General features: G+C 60.4%; 1 protein-coding gene across 2 annotated transcripts in view; it reads left to right on the top strand.

The window, feature by feature from the left end:
* The window catches only part of SHANK2 (SH3 and multiple ankyrin repeat domains 2), a 459921-nt gene that overhangs the window by 201897 nt on the left and 236239 nt on the right, over window positions 1-21785 (top strand). For both annotated transcript variants that reach the window (XM_032360192.1, XM_032360193.1), the window contains 2 exons: window positions 1604-1773; window positions 7438-7551. In XM_032360192.1, coding sequence (XP_032216083.1) covers window positions 1604-1773; window positions 7438-7551 — 284 coding nt within the window. The remainder of the gene's footprint in view (window positions 1-1603; window positions 1774-7437; window positions 7552-21785) is intronic.

Genomic DNA, 21785 nt, shown 5'->3' with positions numbered 1-21785 from the left:
GGGCCCCTCCTGAGACCCAGGGCGGTTCCCCAGGTTGGAATCCCTGCCCCCATTCGTCCACGTGCTTTCTCGAAAGCACCCATCCCGGGACAACGAGCCAGCATGGCGCCTGGGACTCTCCATGGTTAGAACGGGGTGGGCACGCCCTCTGCCCCCGCGTGGACGTGGCCAGCTCTGGCACCCATCGCAATGGTGCGGGCACGTTGTGACGGAAACTGCGTGGCCTGTTCTCTGTGGAGCTGCCCCTTGGCCTTGCATAGCCCCCTGCGGAGCCGGCAGGGACATGTCTCACCCTCCTGCTGGGACGAGGGCTTGGGAACGGTGGCTCGTTGTGAAAAAACATAAAGCAGGAAGGCGGCCCCGCGTCTGGTGAGGAGTCCGCAGGGCTGGGGCAGCGGTGCGTGTGATCATCAAAGCTCTCCGGGGACAGGGGCGTTCCCTCACCCGGAGTGGCTGTCCTGCAAGGAGCCGAGAAAATGTCTGAGACCCGGGTCTGCCCCGCTTCCTGCATCACGAGGGTCTTTGATTTCCCTTTCTTTAAAGATTTATTTATTGAGAGAGAGAGAGAGAGCGCGCGCGTGGGTGTGTGTGCGCGTGGGTGCGGCAGGGGAGAGGCAGCAGGAGAGCGTCCCCGAGCAGACTCGCCGCTGAGCGCAGAGCCCAACGCCAGGCTCCGGCTCCTGACGCCAAGATCGTGGCCTGAGCCGAAATCAAGACTCAGACGCTTCACCAAGTGAGCCCAGGTGCCCCGTGGTTTTTATTTTTCTAGGAACTGTTAGAGGACACATGACATACAGTTTACTGCCTTAACTGTCTTTGGGGCGTCAGCGTTCTGTGGCATGAGGCTCGTTCACACTGTTATGTGGCCGTCCCCACTGTCTCCGGAACCTCTTCCCAAATGGAATTCTGTCCCCGTGAGACGCCAGCTCCCATCCATCCCCGGGCGCCTACTGTTGACTCTCTGTCCCGTGAAACACTGACCCGTCCCTCCCCCAGCCCAGCACCCACTGTCCCCTCTTCTGTACCCCTGAGACTGACCCCCATCCCTCATTCAGCCCTGGCACCCACTGTCCGCTCTCCGTCCCCCTGAGACACCGACCCCCATCCCTCCCCCGGCTCCAGCGCCCACGGTCTTAGGAACGTGACCACCCCAGGCACCTCCTGTCAATCAAATCGTACCGGGAACGCCTGCCTTTCCTTTCCGGCTTCTTTCACTGAGTGTAACGTCCTCAGGGTCGGTCCACGTTTAGCAGGTGTCAGAATGTCCTTCCTTTTCCAGGCTGGATCAGAGTCCACGACGTGGGTGGACCGCACTTTGTCTATCCGTTCATCCTCGGGCGGGTGCTCGGCTCATGTCCGTCTCGGGGCTGTTGCGAGCGGGGCCGCTGCGGGCAGCTGGTAGGCGCAGGTCTGACCCGACATGCAGCTGCTGGAACCACCTCGGTGTCTTAATCGCGAACCCCCGGGCATTTTCACATCCTTGCTCCCACAGGATGGCTCGCAGCACGGCTTCGGCCGTGAACCGCTGGGCCACGGGCCCGCAGTGTGATGTGCCCTGTCTCAGGCCGTGACCCTCTCGCTCTCTCTCCGCGCCCCTTCTCAGGCCGGCTTTCCTGCCCGGTGCCAGCAAGGACGCGCTGTCTGCCTTCGAGTACCCGGAGCCCAAGCGGAAGCTGTACAGCGCGGTCCCGGGGAGGCTCTTCGTCGTCGTCAAGCCATACCTCCCTCAGGTCGACGGCGAGATCCCCCTCCACCGCGGCGACAGGGTCAAAGGTCAGTGTCCACTCCGCTTCCGGGCAGGGTCAGGCCAGGTCCCCGCTGCCTCTGCTGACCCCCTGTTGGGGCGTCGGCGTCCGAGGCCTTGCTTCCCGGGGCCCCTGGGGGACCTCTGGAGCCTGGGAGGGCAGCACGGGGAGCAGACGGGGCTCACCGGCCATTCTGGTGTCACACGCGTGTTGGGAATGAGACCCCGCGGCAGGAAGTACGGGGGCGGGCAGGGTCCTTTCCACCTAGGGAACCCCTGAGGGCTCCGGGGAGCACGTGGCACGGGGCAAGGACCTAGTAGGGGTTGGATTTGGACACGTTTTTCTTGGGAGTCGGGGGTGTCCGGGGGGATGGTCCGCCGCAGCCTGGAGGCCTCCGCTGTTCCTTGGAGGGGATTCCACCAGGCCGGGGGGAAGAGTCCCAAAGCAGAATCCTGGAGAGTGGTTGAAAAGCACAGAAGGTCTCCATGGGTGGCAGGCCAAGGAGTTGGACTTTGTTCGCAGGGTACTGGGGAGCCAGCGATGGCTTCCGAGCAGGCCGATGAGGTACGTGAGGCCGTTCAGGAAGATGGGTGTCATCAGGGCATGGGCCGGAGGTCGGCCGGGGCAGCGGCTGTGGGCCGCAGACCCCAGGGCCACAGCTGAACTCTCCAGGGAGAGCAAGGGGGTATGCCCTGCGTGCCCAGCCGTGCGTGGGCCCTGCCATCGGAGGACAGGCTTTCCGAAGACGCACGGCAGGTGCTCACAGCACGCCCCTTAGAGGTCGGCAGGCCAGGGCCAGATCCTGCCTGCGCCTCCTCGTCACCCCGGGCCCGAGCTGGCCCGTGACCCAGCGTCCTCCTCTGTGCCCTGCACTGGGCTGGGGTTTGCAGGGCTCCGAGGACAGGGGTCCTCTCGCGGCTCCTCCTGGCCGACCGTGCGGCTGCACACGAGGCTGGCCAGCTGGCAGCAGGGCCGAGTCCCGGCTCCGTCCGTGTTCTTCCGGCATTCTCCTTTGCCTCCCGTGACCTGCGGGGCTCGTTCCGGACCCTTTTCTCCAAAACGTTCCCTTCCCCGTTAAGTCGACCTCGTGCGTGTGTTAATTCTAGGAGTCACACGTTCAAACTCTGGAGTTGCCACGTGTCGTTTCCCCCGCTCGTTTCGTTTTACGTAGACTTCCAGTTACCCTGTCGGGGTTTCTCGCTCGCTGAAGGCACGTGCTGTGTTAGGTCCCTGGCTCGGCCGAGGTCCCCGTCTGCAGACCAAGGTCAGCGTCACCTTGGGCTGGGCTTGCTTGGTGTCCTCCCCGCTCCTGAGAAGGGGCTCCCTCCGGCCGGGTCTTCGTGTGTCTGGTGATCTATGGTGTCATGGACGTTAGGCAGGTCAGGTCGTGGGCATTTCTTCAGCGGGTTCCGTGGGTGACCGCTCCGGGCCAGGCCAGATCGGGAGCTCAGCCCAGCTGCTCCGTGTCTGTTCTGCGCATGGTCAGTCGGGGATGGGTAAGGCTGTGGCCCCTCTTGGGCTCCTTCCTGTGTGGGGACACCCCCCAGTCTCTGGGGTACATGCTTTCCGGCTTCCTATTTCTGGTTTTCAGGCAGCTCACACTGAGGGTTTCCCCGTGGGCCCCTCGCTCCCCCCGCAGCCCTGCCTTGTGGACAGGGTGCAGGCTCCCAACCATGGAGAGGGACTTACTGGTCCGGCCCCCCTCCCGCTGGCCCCCAGGTGTCCCACCAGGCTGGGCTGCCTCTGCTCACCTTCCGGCACCTTCTGTAAGTACAAGTGCCCCCACCGTCCCGTGCACGTCTCGGCGATGTTCTTGTCACCTGTCGCGTTATTAACGTTCAAGGCGTACAGCAGAAAGTCACACCACCTGCCCTTTTACATTTCATTCCCAGGACGCATCGCAGGGTAGACTTTCTCTCCTGCGCGTGGGCAGTTTCCGTTGTCCCCTCAACAAGGACGCGGCGTGTGCAGGCCGGTGGCTGGCGGCTCCGTGGTCCCACGCGGGGCTCCGGGCTGGGCTGGTAGATGCCTGTGGAGCCTGCCCAGGGACACCGGCGGCCGTTCGCACCTGGGGGCTCCACGCACACGAAGGTGCAGGCTTCCATCTGTGAGTGCCTGCTGTCTACCACACCTGTCCGTGAGTGCCTACTGTTTACCAAGCATGTCGTGAGTGCCTGCTGTCTACCACACATGCAGCTGGTACTCACGTACAGTTTTCCGTGAACCTCGTGGCTCCTGTGGGCCAAAGTTGCTGCTTTGCTCAGGGGTCGTCACAGAGTCCCCTCAGTCTGGGTGGCTTGAACCACGGGATTCTCCCTCTGCCGGTCCTGGAGGCCGAGGCCCGAGGTGCAGGCTTCACGGCCGCGCTCTCCCTAGGTCTTCACGGGGTTGTCGCTCCGGGCGTGTGTCTGTCCCGATCCCCTCTTCCTGTGGGACCCTGGTCCTATGGAATCAGGGCCCTCCCAGTGACCTCATGTGACCCCAGCTGCAAATAGAGCCCTGTTCTGAGGGCCTTGGGGCCGGGCGCCACCCTAGGAATTTGGGGCATGGTTCAGCCTAAACCCCTTCTTCTGCAGACAAGGTAAATCTGGGGGTGACCTCCCAGGCTCCCACAGTGGGTGCCCGAGGGGCTGAGGCTCCAGATCGAGCTCGTCTGGACTCCGAGCCCGCGGAGGCCCCCACCCCCGCCTGGTCCCGGCCGCTCGCTCTGCAGGCCGCCCGCTGCCGGCCTTACCCGCAGGTGCCCGCGTTTGTGGTCTCAACACGTCTCGGAGGGACAAGAGGCAGACTTACTGTCTCCACAGTGTGTTCCCGCGCGGACAGCTGGTGGCGGCCGGCCGCGCACTGTGTTCCGGAAGGAGGAGTTTGTGCGTCCCCCCAGCCCCTCTCTGGGGTAGTGGGTGCGCCCCAGGCAGTGCTGGAGCCGCGTCAGGGGGCAGGAGCTCGGCCCCAGGGGTGACACGAGGGCTCCCCACATCCTGGCTCCGGTCCCTGGGAAGTGGGGCACCATCTCCTGGGCTGGAGGGCTCCCATATCTGAAGGAGACTCAGTGGAGGGGGTCCGTGATGAGCCTTTGGCAGCCTTTTTCACAGGAGCTGAGGGACAGTGCCTCTCCCGGGGAAGGTGTCTCAAGTAGGGCACCAACAGGGTCCGCTGCACAGGGGCCATGGGAAAGGGAGGGACGAGCAAGGGCCCAGTCCCACAGCCCCTCACTGCGGGCACTCACACTCCCCGTGTGGGGTCCTTCACGGCTGTGCTCAACGCCCCCTACTTCAGCTGACTTGTCCTGTGGGAGGGGCTGACTGAGGAGCGTTGGATGGCCTGCAGGTCTGGCTTGCACAAGGAAGCATCCAGAAGGTGGGAAGGGTCGTCTCCACGTTGATACTGAGGGGCAGCCTGGTGCACCTCCTTCCCTCCCGGCCCTGGCGTCCTGGCTGGCAGCTCTCAGAGACAGGTAGCAGGAGGCGAGCCAAGGGTGTTGTCTCAAAGGGTGCACGGCAGAGGCAGGAGGCCTGGCTGCCTGGCTGGCAGGGGCAGGAGATCTGGGAGGATTTCCAGAGAAACCCAACTGCCCCCTTCCGGGGGGGTGCAGTCCTGCTGAGAACCCCCAGCCCCCTGGCCAGGCTCGGACTCTCCCTGTATTCCTGTCCCCCTGGCTCAGCTGTGGAGGGGAGGTCTTCATATTTCCAGGGATCCGCTGAGCCTGTGCCCCGGGAAAGCATACCTCGATAACCCTCCCCACAGGCGGGTTCCCGGGCACAGGGGTGAGCCTGTTCTGATCCCCTTGTGACGCTCATGCGGAGGAAAGCCCAGGATGGCTTCAGATTCAAACGGCCTGCGGGGGGCTTGGAGCAGAATGGGGAACCAAGCCTGTCCAGGCCCACAGAGAGGTCCCTCCTCAGTGACCCAGGCAGGGGCAGGGTGGAGCTTGGCAGAGGGGGCGGGGCTGGTGCCATGATGGCCCCTCCCAAGCCTGGGGCTAGATCGCCACTGTCCAAGGCAGGGCCCTGTGTCTCTGGAGGGGAGAGGCCCTGAGTAGTGGCCAGTCAGTGGACGGCTGGACGGGCATCTCCTCCAACCACGTGGCTTCAGCTTTGGCCTCAGAGCCTGTGGACTGTTCGTACTCGGGGAACGAAATGTCTGCATTTGAGTGCCTTCAGTCAGTCTATGGGTGAGCCTAGCCCAGCTGCCCTGCGCTTACAGGGAACACGTTCCCACTGCACACGGTGGGTGGACAGTAACCCCAGTGTGCGAGCCCGCTGTGTGGCCGAGGGTCGCAGCTCCCTATGGGTGGAGGCCCATCCTGCCGACGGCCTAAAACATAGTCACGTGTTGCAGACAGGACCCAGAGTCATGCCCGCGGCCCTTCGTGTGTACCCTGCTCCTCCTCCTCCCACCGGAGAGCCGCCAGCGAGCGCTCGCCCCCCGGACACACGGGATGTCCAGGCCCTTCCCCGGCCTCTCCTCACATGCAGCGTGCCTCTCTCCTAACGGAGCTGACGCCGGCCCGGCGGGCAGGGCCCCTCAGCCTGCCCGTCTCCCGCCGACGTCGGAATAATGACAACACTCTCAGAAGTGTGAGTCGGCGCCCATCCGACACGAGCGCTCTTACCTGCCTCCCCGGCAGACGGGCAGTCCGGAGAGAAGCCGTGAGGGGATGGAGCGCCGCACGGGGTTACAGGGCTCTGCCTCACGCACGGTAGCACCGCGAACAGGACCCGCTCTGACTCGCAAGGGAGCCGAGCCAGGGGGTCCGAGAAGCTTCCCTGCGTGTCACAGACACGGACGTGTGACTTCGGCCCGTTCAGCACATGGGCAGGTGCCCGGCCTCCCGTTGCTGTCAGACAGCACTCCATCCGCGGTGACCCTCTCCGGTCTGGATTCTCTGGGGAGCCTGTGTGCATCCCCTGACCTGGGCCGCTTGGGGTATAAGCGGCAGCGTCGGTTTTTGGAGGAAGCGCACGAGAGATGTCTTCCTGTTTCTACCGTGCAGAGTGGCCCCGTGGACAGGCCCTCTACCCCCGTCTCTAAGGGGAGGGGTCTCCGATGCTCCTCATCTGCACCGACTGTCAGAGGCCCTCAGTGGCCGGTCAGCTCGTCACAAGTGCAGGGCTCCCACTGCCCCCTCTCTCGCACGCTCCTGCCTCGAGGCCAGACAGAACACAGGGTCGGCACACAGCCTCTCTCTGCTCTATCTCCTGCTGGGAACTGTCTTTTCCCAAACTGGTTTCAAAGATCAGGCAGACCCTTGGACCCCTTCCCCAGCTGGGCGGGGACACACATGTGACCTCATATTTCCTTCCATCCGTGGAGGTCGTGACCTGTTGCACCGCTTTGATACAGGACATGGTTGACGACTTGCAGTTCCTCGGGACACCAAGATGGGGGACAGAGTAGTTGCAGGACTCGTGGGGTCAGATAACGATGCCGGGAGACCAATGCTTACAAGCTCAGGGGAAGAGACATCTGGGGACCCCAGCATCCACGCCCTCGGCCCTGTCCTCTCCGAGGGACACTGTATGGGTCCCCTCGTCCACAGCTGAGGGCGGTGTGGACGGCCGGCAGACGGACCAGAGCCGCCGGCTGTGCAGGCTGGAGGGACAGCACTGGCCCTGTCCTCTCTGTCCCCTCTTCGCGCTCACCCCCAGACCCCTCGAGCCCGCCCGCTAACGGTTCCCCCTCTCGTTTCCAGTTCTGAGCATTGGCGAAGGAGGCTTCTGGGAAGGCAGCGCCCGCGGCCACATCGGGTGGTTCCCGGCCGAGTGCGTGGAGGAGGTGATGTGCAGGCCCAAGGACAGCCAGGCAGGTAAGGTGGCTCGGCGCGCGCCGCGTCTCCACGGCCCTGGGCCCGGGTGGCCTGCCGACAGAGAGAGGCCGCCGTTCAGAGCAAGGACTTCTTTCTGTCATCAAAATGGGTTGATTCGATTCCTCTGGGCTTTGTCCAAATCAGAAATAGGTTGCAAGACGGTGCGCAAGCTTTTAGTTACGGGGCTGCTCAGTCATGTTCCAGAAAACGTGGATCGTTCGCTGTAGCCATCGGGGAAGGGCTCTCGCGGGTCGATGGAACCTGGAAGGCTGGTTCTCGATCTTTCATACCGAGGTCGCATGTGGGCAGCTCGTGTGCACCAGAAGGCCCCCACCCCGGCCGTGCCCTCCGTTAAAACCACACGCCCTGACGTGTCGCTGAACGCCGCCCCAGAGCGGTTGGCATTCGCGAAGGAAAACCGCTTCCGCGTCTCTTGGAACTCCAAATATAGCCTTTGCTGAAAACCGCTTTGAAGTTGATTGCCAAAAGATTGGGTTGATTAAAATGTTAAGAGGAGATCATTCACATACAGCGGACTGGGGAGGAAGCGCGGCACTCGGGGAACGTTAAGTGCCGACTGTCTGGCAGGGAGAGTGGCTTGGCGTGGGCCCTCTGCGTCGGGTGGAACCCCAGACCCCCAGAGCACATGCTGGAGACGGCCACCCTCAGTCTGTGGCTGGTGGCTTTGCTGGGTCTGCTTGTGCGGGCTCGAGGTCCCTGCCCCGTGGGCCCGCACCGCTGGGAGACGAGGTGTTCTGAGGACACGTGCTCGGGAACGCGCGGTGGGCACCCTGCACCTGGCTAGCTTGGCAGACTCTCCTCGGGGGTGCTCAGTTGGTTCCCTCTCCGAGAACTTGATTTCAGAGGGGGTGTCCTCGTGTGCCAGGCTACCCACTGTTCAGGAGAGGGAACCCGTGACGCTCCCAGCGTGTGCGGGGTGTCGAGGTAAGAGGCGTCCTAAACTTCGGTTGAAAGGGAAGGCTGGGGTGTGCTCCTCTGGGGAAGGGGCTAGGCGGGTCCTCGGGCAGCAGGTGGGTGGGAGCGTGCTTTCCCCGGCGCGACGGTGCACGTCCTGAGCCCCAGGACGAGCCGGACCTCCTGGCCCTCCAGGGCCTGCTGCCCCTGGCCCACCCGTGGCCTCTTGGACAGGCAGCATGTCTGGCCCCACTGTTCTGAGAAGGGTAAGTCGAAAGCTGTGAGCGCGACGCCCCGTCCAGGCCGCTGGGCACCCCCTCCGCCCTCTCCTGCCCCACAGCGTCGGTGCCACTGATCTCCAGCACACGTTCCTTCCTTGGACAGACTCAGGCACTGCTGGCCGGGGCAGCCCAGGATGGCCACATGTGCGGGTCACCCGGGCCCTCCTGCTCCCTGTGTCTCTAGGAAATCGCAGCTTCTTGTAGAGAGGGAGCAGAAGGCCAGGGCCCATGGCACCCCCTCCTGCCCTCTCCTTCTGTGAGCCTTCGCCCATCTACCCCCGACGCGGGCAGGACATCCGCAGGGCGGGTGGACACGGTGCTGCTCGTCCAGGCTGACGGTCCCCTCCGGAGGGGCTCCCGGGGGGCAGTGGCGTGTGTGTGTCCATCATGGGACAGCTGTTGGGTGTGACGTTCCTAGAAGGATGCTCCTTGCTCCTTGCAACCCTCTGCAGAATGTTGTCCTTTTGATAACCTGGCACTCGCCACCCAGGCTGCTGTTCAACATTCGTGGGGCTCCAGCCAATTCTGGGGGCTGGCTCTGTGTCCTGGGGGACTTGAGAACATGTAGGCTGGTTCCTGACCCCAAACGGCCATGCCAGACCCTCTGGAATGTGGCACCCCCGCCACCACCCTGCGCACATTTCCTGAGTGCCTCCAGCCCCGGGCAGCATAGCTTTGTGCCGCCTATAAGGCTCGTAGGAGCTGGAGCTCCTCACGCTGTCCCAAGTGGCTACAGAGTGGCTTCAGCATCTCAAATGCGTCATCTTGTGGTTCTAAGGTCAGAAGTCTGATGTGGGTCTCACGGGTCCCCGTGTCAGCCGGGCTGTGGTCCTTTCTGGAAGCTCTGGGGGAGAGAGCATGTCCTTGTTGTCTCCGGGCTCTGGATGCTGCAACGTGCTTGGCTCATGGTCCCTCCCGCCAACTTGAGAACAGGGCCGGGTCCCTTACGCTGCGTGTCTCTGACCCCCTCTCGCTTCTTCCTGTGGGTTAGGATGCGTGTGGTCAGCCTGGGCCCACCTGAAGGCAGAAGGCAAGCTGATTTGCAGCTTCATTCCCTTTCTCCGTGTGAGGTCACTGTTCCAGGTGCTGGGCATTAAGACGTATCTTTGGCGGGGGGATCCTCTGTCCGCCCGGGAGGGTAAATTATGAGCCCTGCTAGGAGGTAGGCATGCGTCCGGGGAGGCGGCATCCCGCAGTCCTGGGATGGAGGGCGGTGGTGTGGCGGGAGCGGACTCGGACCTGGATTTCAGGGTAGAGACGGTTCTGGAGCCGTTCCTGCCAGCCTTGCTTCCCTGGGCTTTCTCAGAGGGGCTGGGCTGAGAGATCGCTTTTGTCGCCGTGTGACTTACCTGCATGAGGGCACAGGTCAGGGCATTTTAGCAGATATACACCCCCGTGTCTCCGAGCACACTCGGGCAGGTGTCCTGACCCCACAAGTTCTGTCAGGGTGCTTCCTGGCCATGCCGCCTTCCCGGGGCTCTGGCAGCGGAGGCCGGTGTGACTGGCTGACTCGCCCAGGCACGCACCCCTGCGGCCAGCACTCCTGGGCCTCCAGCATCCATCACCAGCCACGCTGCCGTGAGCGCCGGCATTCTGTCCATATATGTCCCCGAGGAGTGTTCTGTCACATGTGTATGCCAACAGACCTTGCCTCATGCTCCCACCGACGGCATTCGGGTTGCTCCTTGATTTGGGACCATAGGAAGGTTACTGTACAAGTCTGTCCGTGGACGTGGTTTCATCCATCGCGGGGACATGGCTGGGAGCTCGTTGTGAGGTCGCAGGACAGGAGTACGTCTCACTTTAGAGGAAATGTCCAGACAGCCGTCCCAGCTCCTGGGTCTCCTGGGGCCGTCATGGCCCCACGTCCTGGCCCACGTCTGCTATCGTGGGTTCCTTAAGGGGCGGCCGCCATGTGGATGCGGCGGGAATTGTGCTGACGGCTTCCTCCGGTGGTGGGGGGACTGTGGCACGTGGCTTCCGTGCACTGCTCCCCAAGGTCAGCGTCTTTCTAAGGATCTGGGCACGTCTCTGTCCGCCTGTAGTTGGGCCGCTTCTCTCGCCGCTCCTGGATTTGGGGTTTCCTCGTGTGCTCTGCCGTCGCGCTGGATCCATGCGACAGGTACTTCCCGGATCCTGGGACTTGACCTTTTGTTTCCAACTGTGTCTTAGAGGAGTAGAGAGTTTTTTTAATGTTTAAACCAAGTCCCACTCCCTTACTTTTATTTTTATAATCAGCATTTTTTTGGTTAAAAATGCTCCATTTTCCAGCAGACCTGGAATACACGTAGAACTGGAGATGGTACAACAGACGTGCTGCGTGTTTCCCTCCGGCGCTCGGTCTGCCCCGGTCGGCCCGGTGTGGGCCGCACACGTTCCCTTGGTCTTTCCCACGTCTCTGCGCTGTGAAGTGAGTGTTTAGCCGGCGAATCCCGGTCTCGTGCATTAAAGGAAAGAGGTGAGCGATTCGAGGAACGCCCAGCACACGGGGGCGGCTCAGGGCACCGTGTGTCTGAGCACAGCCGATTTCCCGTCCCACGGTGACGAACGTCGGGGACCCCGGGCAGCCCCCGCAGAATGACGTGCGCGGCCCGCGTCGCCGGCCGGTTCCCGGATACACCCTGGGCTCAGTGGCGCGGAAAGGTTGGGAGCTGGGTCTTCAGAGCAGGAAGCCCTTTTGCTCTTCCAAACCTCCGTCTCGCCTCTTAGGACCGTGTGTTTCCGAGGACCTCACCGTTTCCAACAGGCTTTCCTTCCTGGGGAGAAGGGAGGGCAGGAACCATCCTCCCCGACCTACACAGACACCCGCGTGTCAGCACCCAGGAGTGCACCGGGCTGGGCTGTGACCTGTTCTTCGGAATCCTAATGCCATGCACTTTGTCACCCTGGCAGAGAGCAGGCGTGGTGGCCCTGGGATCATGTGCGTGTTTCTCCCCTGCGCTCCCGGTGTGCAGGCTTCTGCATGGGGCTTTGCCATGGCTGTATTGGGTGAGGTGAGGTCAGCCACTATAACTAAAAAGCCCGTAACTTCGGCGGAGTCCATCCTGCTGTGTCCTCCCCATACTCAAGGGCTTTTGGGGCCTCTGGCTCAGAAGGGACACCCACCACGGCCTCTCTGTTCCCAGTGTCGAGGACCATGATGGGACGTGGACACCACGGGGCTTAGCCCTGTGGTTCCCGGCCAGGAGCCACCACTGGCGACTGACCCCTGGGGAGAGTAGGGACAGAGGGACATGGACTTGGGCACAGAGACGTATACGTTTGAAGAGATCCACGTGAAGGAAACGGCTCAGGCGATTGTGGGGGCTGGCAAGTCTGAGATCCGCAGGGCAGGCTCAGGCTGCTGTCGTGAGGCAGAATTTCTTCCTCGAGAAGCCTCAACTGATTGGGGGAGGCCCACCCACACCATCCAGGAGAATCTGTGTTCAGTCAGCTGGCTCCAGGGGCCGCCCGCGGGCCGTGTCTGCTGAACACCTTCATGGCAACGCCTGGACAGGCGCCCCACAGTAGCTGGGTGCCTGGTCTGGTCAGGTTGACACCTAAACCAGCCGTCACCGAGACCGACCCACACCATGGATGGAGAGAGGGACGGTGGCGCCTCTGCTTCCCATCGTGTCCCCATCCGTAAATCCGGGCTGTCGGGTTAGACGGTGACTTGGTCCTTTCTCTGTAGAACTCCGCACTGCAGCCATGACAGGGCATGTCCCCAAAGGCAGGTCTCGGGTAAGAAGCAGATAAAATACATCCAGACTCATCTCCCGGAGCCTTTCGATGAGTCAGTTCACAGAGAGCGAACGCAGGTGTGCGCAGTTTTCGGTGACGGCTCGTGTGTAAGCAGAAGCTGTGCCACGGGGGCCCCCCGTTTGAGAAAATGACAAAACCAAGTCACTGCCAAGCGCCTGGCGTCTTAGCTGCCGAAACAGAGGCCCGGACGGTCTGAAGATCCCCGTCTGCTTAGCATAAGATGACAAGGTGGCATGAACAGCACTGTCCCCAGCATCCAAAGACAGCCAGACTCTGGTCTCCTGCAGGCCACGGAGCTGGGTGGCCCAGACCTCATGTGCAAGACAGCACACTCTTAACTGCTGGTGTGTCCCTGTGGCCCGAGCTGGTCTGCTGCTGGGATCCCTGTGCGTTCTCTGGGAGGCTGCGTTCCCCCCACCCAGCATCTCCTGAGGCTGTGCTGATGCCCGTCACAGCCGTATACCGCAGGGCCAGGCGGCACGGCTCCAGCCTTTCCAGAGCACACGTCCTGACCCCTGTCCCTGGAGCATCCCCTCCACCTCGTCTCTCCACGTAGCTTTCGCAGACGATGCGCGTGGCCTTCACGGTACACAGGAGGTGGGGACGTGGTCGCATCTCTAGCTGAGGGTCGGAGATCGTAAGTGACCTGCTGAGAGCCGCACACTGACCGAGTGGCCACGCCAGTACGTCAGCATAGGTCCGTCCAAGCCGACCAGGCTGGGGTGTCCCCAGAGGATCCGCCATCTCTGAGATGTTGAGACCTAGTGGTCGTGGATGGTGGGAAAGCTGGTGGTTGAGATGGTCGTGGTAGTGATGCCAGCTGGGCTGATGCTGGTGATGGTGGTGGTACTGATGGTGGTGATATGGGTGTTGGTGTTATGGGTGATGGTGGTGATGTTGCTGCCAGTGGCATTGGCGTTGGTGTTGGTGGTGACGGTGGGTATGGCTGTTGGTGGTGTTGGTCATGTTGCTGATGGTGGTAGCAATGAGGATACTGGTGAGGCCGATGATGGTCCTCAGATCTGATGGTCCAGCTTGATGAATTCTCCTGCTCTGGCCACAGATGGGATGTGCTCACTTATCCCAGCCTGCCCAGCCTCACCTTCCTTACTGGGAAGCTCCTGGATTGCTTCTTCCAATTCCTAAAATCTCACTTCTTTCCTCAAGTTCTCCTCCTTGTGCAGACACATCACCACTGGGTGCTGTTGAGAAGGATCACTTCGCCCCTGTATGTCTTGGTCCTCAGTCTGGTGCTTGCATGATTTTTGTGTTTCTAATTTTTTTGCATGAAATACAATCAACACAGAGAGGAGCTCCCAAACCATGACGTGTGACTCAGCAAATGGCTATAAAACAGCAGCCCCGCCCCACGTGACTCTCATCCCTGAAGCCCCCACGCGCCCCGTGGCAACAGAACCATCCCTCCCCACTGCTCAGCCCACCATGCTTGTGTGTCATCCACTTCCTTTGTTTGTGACCGTTTGGCTTGCTTGCTTTTCGTCCCTAAACAGCGTAACCCAGTTTGGGCCAATTTTGAACCACATACAAGTGGAATCAGACTGTGTGTTTGGTGTGTGTTTGGCTTCTCTCCTAACATCTGTCTTAGATGTCTGGATTGTATAAGTGGCTTGGGGTACCCATTTCACTCTTAGGTCATTCTTTGGGTTTTATCAAGTCTGTCCTGCCTTGAGGGGCCACCTGGGTTGCCTACAGCCCAGGGCTGTCATGGGCAGCATTGCTGCGGTCCCTGTCCCTTGGTGTAAACATACTTGCTCTGCTTTTCCTCATACCCCAGGATGGGTGGTGGTCAGGTCTGGGTGTGTAGTCCGTCTTTCTGGATCCTTCAGCTATGCCCGAAGTGTGCGTATCAGTCTGTGCATGCTGCTATGACAAGTAGCACAGAGAGGGCAGCTCAACCAGCAGGCATTTATTTTTCCCGGTGCCGGAGGCTGGAAGTCTGAGGTCGAGGTACCAGCATCATTGGCCTCCTGGCTTGCAGACAAGCCATCTGCTCACTGTACCCACACAGGGTCAAGTTCTCTAGTGTCTTTCCTTATAAGGGCATTAATCCCATCATGGGGTCCCTACCCTCATGACCTCCATGGACCCAAACTACCTCCCAAATGCCCCTCCTCCAGATACTATCCCACTGGAGATAGGGCCTTGAAAAATACATTGGGGAGCACGGACTTTTAGTCCCTGGAAGTGCTATGTCCACATCTCACCAGCACACGCTACTGGCAGACTGTTTCCCACTGTGGGTCTTAAGCCCATGCTACATCAACACAGGACTTAAGTTTGTGTTCCCCCCATTACTTCCGAGTGTGAGAACTTTTTTGTGTGTTTAATGGCTGTTTATTTTCATTTTTTGGTCAAGTGTCAGTTTAGGTCTTTTGCCCATTTTTCTGTAGTGTTGTTTGTTTCTCATTGATTTGTGGTCACTCTTTATATATTACATAAGAAAGCCATTCTCAGCAATATACATTCACCACATCTGTTCCCAGACTGTGGCCAGGCTTTTCCCTGGGAGGCCGGAGACCCTTGCACATGGCTTTTATGGTCACCAGTCTTCTCCTTACCCTGGAAGAAGCAGGCATGGGCTCAGGGCAGCCTACAGATAGCACGCCCATTCAACTGTGACCCATAACCCCCTTTCCACCTTATTTAATGGGAACACGTCTTCTGTCTCTGGGAGGGGGTGCTGGCTTCCCATTTAAAATGGTGACTAGAAGAGCTTCTTGTAGAAATAAACGTATAGGGACGACCATCTTTGGAAAACCCAGCCCTGCTACTTTGGGGGAGCTTAGCTGTGACCCTTTGCCCACACAATTCCCTTAACTCTGTTAACCTAATTTAACCTAGTTAAAAAGTCCAGGTCCCGCAAAGGACTTCAGGGTGACAGGTTGGACAGATGTCACACGTGCATGCGGAGTTGGGTATCATGGACTCTCTGGGCTGGCCCTGCCGGAGGTCCGTCACTGAACACTGTGACACCAGTCCTGCACCAGCCCCTGGATGGGACATTTCTTGTCTCCAAAGTAGTCCCCCAGGCTAAGTGTCCCCATTACTATTTTGCACAAAAGGGAACACAGGCCAGAGACATTGAGCAATGTGTCCAGAGTCACCCAGCCTGTGAGTTGTAGCCACGGGTTTCAGAGCAGGATCTCTCCTGCTTTAGCAACCTGTGGGTCACTTGGAGGAGGGAACATTCCCACATTTAAAAAAAAAACACCTGATTATAAAAACTGAAGTTGTCTATGAGAACGTGAACAATTAAGGCAGAACGGTTTTGTTCTTAAAAAGAAGCAAGGGTCATTTTTCGGGCATCACCAAAATGGAAGCACAGAATAAAAAGTTCCTCTAAGACTTGAGGTGCCCCCAGGAAAACTTGGGGTCTCTAGTCTCAGTTTGAGAAAATCCAGATTTAGGGTTCAGGTGTCTTTCTGTTGGAGAAGAAAGTCTAGACTCCTGGTTGCTGAGAATCCCATACCTGGCTTGAGGCAGAGCTGGCGTGGAAACGTGATTTTGAACGTCTAACCCAGGGCTTCTCCTTGTGCATCCCAGCTCAGGGGATGCTCTGCTCTTTAGCACTTTTTTAATTGGAGGTGACAAAACCCCAGAGCTCCCTCCAACGCTGTCTTCTCCCAAAAAGGGAATTAATATCTCAACATAATTGAAAAGCCCAGGGTTCTGGCTTCAGGCATGGCTAAATCCAGGTGTTCAAATGATGTCCCCCAGGAGTCTTCTCTCTGTCTTCAGGCACTGATTCCTTCCTCTCTGACAGCTGTATCCTTTGGGCAGCTGACTTGTCAGCATGATCCCTGAGAGCTCTGGGCTTAGTCCTTCTGAGTCCAAGTACAGCACAGAGAGATAATGTCTTTCCTGCCTGTTTGACGGGCTTCAGGGATTGGCCCTGATTGGGTGACCTGGGTCATGGCTAGGTGCACCCCAGAACCCATTGCTAGAACTGGGGGATAAGTGTGCGTGGGAAGTATGACTGGCTGCACCTGGGGCAGGTGAGGATGGGCAGATGGTCTGCCAAGGACAGGTGGGGTTCTGAGGCCAGCAGAAGGGGGGGGGCAGCGGAGCCTCTGTGGATGTCTAGAGACACCCGTCCAGCAGGGAGGCCCAAACATCTGGAATCTTGGAACAGAAGAGGAGGCCACTGCTATGATCTGCTCTCCCCCAGCCGGGAACACTTCCCTGGGAGACACAGAAGGGGCAGGAGCTGCCCCCCAGTGCTCTGGTGGCTCCCGGTTAGGGCCAGCGGGACAGGAGCTCGTGGAGTCCCGGTATCAAACAGAAGCCCCGTTTGTCACAGTCCTAGGAAGCCTCTGCAAGACATCACCACAGGCACGGTGGATTCTGCCAAAATAGAACGTATCTGGTTATCTTTAGAACATTTAAAAATACAAGCAAGTGGTTTATTAACACAGTTGTAATCTAAAATATTAATAAGCCACGGAAGAGCCGGCCTCCAGAGGAGTCACGGGCTGGTCCCTAACGGAACACGAAACAAATACAAGGACTTGTTGTCCTCTGCTCATGGTTACGTGTTTGTTAAACAACCATGGCCGAACCACGCAGGCTTCGCCCTTCGTCTTGCTTTTACGCCATTTTAGTAAAAAATACTTGGAGCCTCGCCCTGTCGGTGCGGGCTGTGGCCTCTGCGCAGCCGCCCGTGTTCCAGATACCAGTTTCCACGTTCAGCCTCGCCCCCGACGTAGAGTTCTGCCAGGTCTGTCTGCGGCCTCGGTCGCTGGCATCGGGCGCGCCCTCCCCCCGAGCAGTGGCTGTGGTGGCTGCCGGCCTAGGTTACCATGGCAACCCGGTGACGCCGGTGCCAGCCCTGCCCTCCTTCCCCACGTGCCTCCTGCCGCTGCAGAACGTGTGTCTGCAGCTCCTTGCAAAAAGTCACCTTGCACGGCCGTTGCTCTGGGCGGTGGTGGGCAGGAAGGAGGCGTCTGCCGTTCTGCCGGGTTGGCCGTGGCAAACTGTGACCGGGGGAGCTTGAACAGCGAGACGGTTCTTTCTCCTGCTTCAGGGTTCTGGAAGTCCTGGGTCCAGGTGTCCCCGGGGTGGGTTTCCGGTGAGGACTCTTCCTGGCTTGCGGGTGGCCGCGTGTCCTCACACGGCTTCCCGCTGTGAGCCTCTCCCTATCCCTTTCCCTTCTCAGAAGGGCACCGGTCCTGTGGGATGAGGGCCGCACTCATGACCTCATGTAACCTCACTTAACCTTCACTGCGTTCTGGAAGGTCCACGTGTGCAGTCACCTTGGGGTTAGGGCTCCGGCACAGGGGTTTTGGGGAGGGGGACAGAATTCAGTTCACGGCACGATGAAGAGCGACAGCGGGAGCCGAAGCCCGGCCCCTCTGCTGCTACCTGGCGTACCCTTCCCGCCGCGCAGCCCCAGCCCCCGCGGGGACCACTGCATTGTCTGAGTTGAGCACCATGGCTGTTTCCTCTGTCCTAGGCTCCCGTCTGACCAGGCTGCACGCTAATCCCCAGCACCCAGAGATCTCTTAGGGTCCTCTGTTCTGGAGACAGGGCCCGGAGCCAGGTCCACAGAATAGACCGATGTCAGAGTCCGGGGCTCTGATTTAAGGCCATGAGCCTAGAGCCAGAGCGTCCCCATCACCTTGCTGCTGTGTGGCTTTGGGCAGCTTGCTTGGCCTCTCTGACCTCAAGTTCCCGCTCTGTGAGTCGGCAGTGGCAACAGTGTGTTTACCGCAGCATGGCCGGAGCGGTGGGGAGCCCGCGGTGGAGAGCTCTGGGCACGGTCTGGCTCACAGGCATGCTCACTGGACACTGCTCTGGGGTCGCCGTCCTCCTGCATAACACGTCTGAGGGTGGCCACGGAACGTGGCTCCAGCCCTGCCCCGTGAAGCCAGCATGCGTGGGTGGGACCCGTGTGTTTCAGCGGCTTTCCAGGCTTTCCACGCGGGGTTGAGGAGCTAGGATCTGAGCTCTGAGACGGAGCAGGTTTAACTGGTGCAAATGGTCTGAGCCCAGGGGGTGGAAGGTTTGTGGTTACGTGTACATACGTGTGCGTGAGGCGAGTCGATCGCTGTGGGGTGCCCTCTGCGAGGGAAAGAGGATACAGCGGCTCCCCCCGGTGTTCCCCACACCTAGCGTGGCACCTGGAATGGAAGAGGTGCCGGGAGACGGCTCGCTGGATGGGGGGGTAGCCGGGGTGGGGCTGGATGGGCACACGGTGGACGGAGGCGTGGGCAGGCGGGGCACGGTGGATGACGGTCGGAGGCGTGGGCGGGTGGGGAGCCGCGTGGACGGAGGCATGGGCAGGCGGGGCACGGTTGTGCTCTGCGCGGGGCGACTGTAGACACCGTTGTATCTCATTCGCAGCTCACCCTCAGTCCGGTCGTGTGGCCGTCCCATCGTTAAACCTCCCCGACACGGAGATTTCTTCAGCACTGTGGACTGTAAACATCAGGGAAGGCAGGGGCTACTGTGAGACCCAGGAAACCGCCAGCATTGTTGGCATCTCAGGCCAGTTCAGAGAGGAGTTCCCTTCAGCCAATGGGCTGTGTGTTGACCTCAGACTCCGCATGCCTCTCTGTTCCCTGAGATCAGCAAGGAGGCCTCTCTGGGCTTCGTCCTCGGGGAGGGTGGCTGACCCGTCCTTCTCGCCCATGCCCGGAGCAGTATGGGATCCTGGGGGCCCGGGAAGACAGATGTCGTGCCCTACAGGGGTAGAGTGAATGAGCTGCTCCCGGTACGTGCAGGTGGCTGCTGACCGTCCGTCTGTCAGACCAATGAGGACGGCCCTGCGGCCCCTCCCTCGACACCTGGGCACCCAGTTTGAGGATGGCTCGCCAGAGCCAGGAGCCCCCCTCTGCCGGGGCTCAGTGGTAACCAAGGGCTGTCCCCCCCAACCCCAGAGTGCACCGTGGCTCATTTTGGAAAACGAAAGCCATCATATGGTGCTCTGTATTGAGTTAAGATGTTGTTTTTGGCTCCTCTGAAACAGACGATAGGAAACAGATCCGGGGATAATGAATAAACATTGGCTTATGGGGGCTGCATGAAATCTCACACCGGCAGATGAAATTTAAGGCATGCATATGCAGAGCAGATAAGTAAGGCCCAGGCTGCCACTCCAACAAATCGTGTAGCCAAGGAGAGCATCTGGGAGTTCGCTGTGTATGTCCGCCCTCCCCAGCCAGCCGGGGTCGGGGAGGACCGTGGCGGGGAGGAGCCTGGGCCCCTAGAAGACGGGGCAGGAAGTGGCTGCCTGGGACCACCCAGATGCGGATTGAGAATCCACCTTCATGCCGGGCAGACGCGGCCCGCCGAAGCTTCGGCGTGGTCAGCCCGGTCGGGTCCGCAGATCGGTCCCTGGGGCCACCCCTCTCTTGCCTCGCTTTGCATCGCTCTGAAATCCAAAGGCCGCCTAGACACGGCACCCGTCTTTCTGTTTTCTTACACCGAAATAGAATTCCCATACCATGAGACCTCCCCCGCGAGGGCGGGTGGTTCCGTGGTTTTTAGTCTGTTCCCAGGGCTGTGCGGACGTCACCGCGGACTCAGCCCAGAACAAGCCCGTCACCCCCACCCCGCGCCCCCCGCCTGGGCGAGCGTGCCCCACCCTCCGTCTGCAGGGGTCTGCCCGTCGTGGACGCTGACGCAGCCTTACGGCTCTCTGGTGCCCCGCTCGTTTTAGCAGAATGGGATCTGGGGCTTCATCCAAGGGGTAGCACGTATCAGAATGTCATTTCTTCCTAAAGCCGCATAACATTCCCTCGTATAGACCACATTTTGTTTATGGGCTCATCACATGGACCTTTGGGTTTCCACGCGCGGGCTTTCGTCAAGAGTGCTGCTGTGAGCGTTTCCGTGCAAATCTTTGTCGGGGCACCTGCTTTCGCTTCTCCCGGGTGCGTACCTGGGGAGGAATCGTGGGGTCACATGGTAATGCTACGGTCTACCTTTCGAGGACCCCCCAGATGGTTTTGCCTGTCCCTTCCCCCAGCACCGGGACAGAACTCTCACTCCCACACCCTCGCTGGCTCCTCCTTTTCGTGTCTGGATGGCAGCCATCCGGGTGGGTGTGAGCTGGTGTCTCCCCATGCGTTTCATCCGTGTTTCCCCAATACCTGGGACGCAGGGCTCCCTTCCACACACTTACAGGCCATTTACATGACTTCTCCGGGGAGCCTTTCACTTTGATAGGCCACGCACTATGACCCGTGTCACGTCTGGTTCCGTAGCGAGTCTGGAAAGTACAGAGACGTACAAAAGGGGAAAGTAAGTCACCCGTCACCCTACACTGTGTTGATAATCGCCACCGAGACGCTGGTCCTTCTGTGAGTCTAAGCGTACGTGAAGCAGAATCGAGTCCATCCCTTTGAATCACGGAGCTTCTCTCCCTCTTCCCCGAGCCACAACGGGCGTCATGGCCGGGGCTGAAAACTCTCTTCCCAAACACCGTTCCCAGTGGCTCTCCGCGCTCTCATTGGAAAGGCGCTGACGAGTCCTTGTCCACCCTGCGGTCCTGGCCATGACAGTGGCCGTCAGTTCAGCCCTCTTCAGACTCGTGACGTGGCCCCCAAGTTGTGCTACTGCAGGTAGCACTTCCGCGAGCAGCCCTGCTGTGAGCGTGCTACGTGCCTCTCTTTCGGGAGCTTGTCCTGGAATCCAGCCGCACGGATACTCTGCGCAGCACGAGGCCGCCTCCCGTCTGTCCTCAACCCTCGGAATGCACAGAGGCCCGGCCCAGCAGCCTGACCGCCTCCTTTCTGTCTTTTTCCAAGAGCTGTCCAGCCCCCCACCCCCTCAGTGTCCACCTGCCTACGGCCTCCTAAAGAGAGGGCGGCCACGGCCCCTGGGGACAGGCCTCGGGCGCGCGGACTACGATCCTCCTCAAGTCAGCAGGGTCCGCTTCGTGGGCCACCGAGCCCGCCACTGCGCGCGGCCCCACGCCTCCCTCCGCTCTGAAGCCGCCGTCCTCCCTCCGATTTCCATTCACTCGATCCCACAGCTCGTGCGGCGCACCCTGCAGACTAGGGAACGCGCCCACGGGCCGCCGTCCTGCGCCGGAAGCCGTGTGTTCTGTGCTCGATCCTGGAGACCTTCACCGCTAGATGCACCATCTTTAATCAGAGGCACTTCGTTCGTTCTGCGAATTCCTGTGGCTGCCCCGACCCTGTGGCCCAGACGGGTGGATTCAGGTGTCCCTGCTGCGGCTCAGCGAGGAGGGGAGGTCGGGCTCCGGGGGCGGGGGGGATGTCTTGTTCCTGCATTGGACAGCTCTACGCGGTCTACTGCAGGGGCTTG

This window comes from Mustela erminea, chromosome 9, assembly GCF_009829155.1.
Source record: "Mustela erminea isolate mMusErm1 chromosome 9, mMusErm1.Pri, whole genome shotgun sequence".
Classification (NCBI taxonomy): Eukaryota; Metazoa; Chordata; class Mammalia; order Carnivora; family Mustelidae; genus Mustela; species Mustela erminea.
Note: the sequence above shows the minus strand (reverse complement) of the source record. Positions and strands in the feature narration are given on the sequence as shown.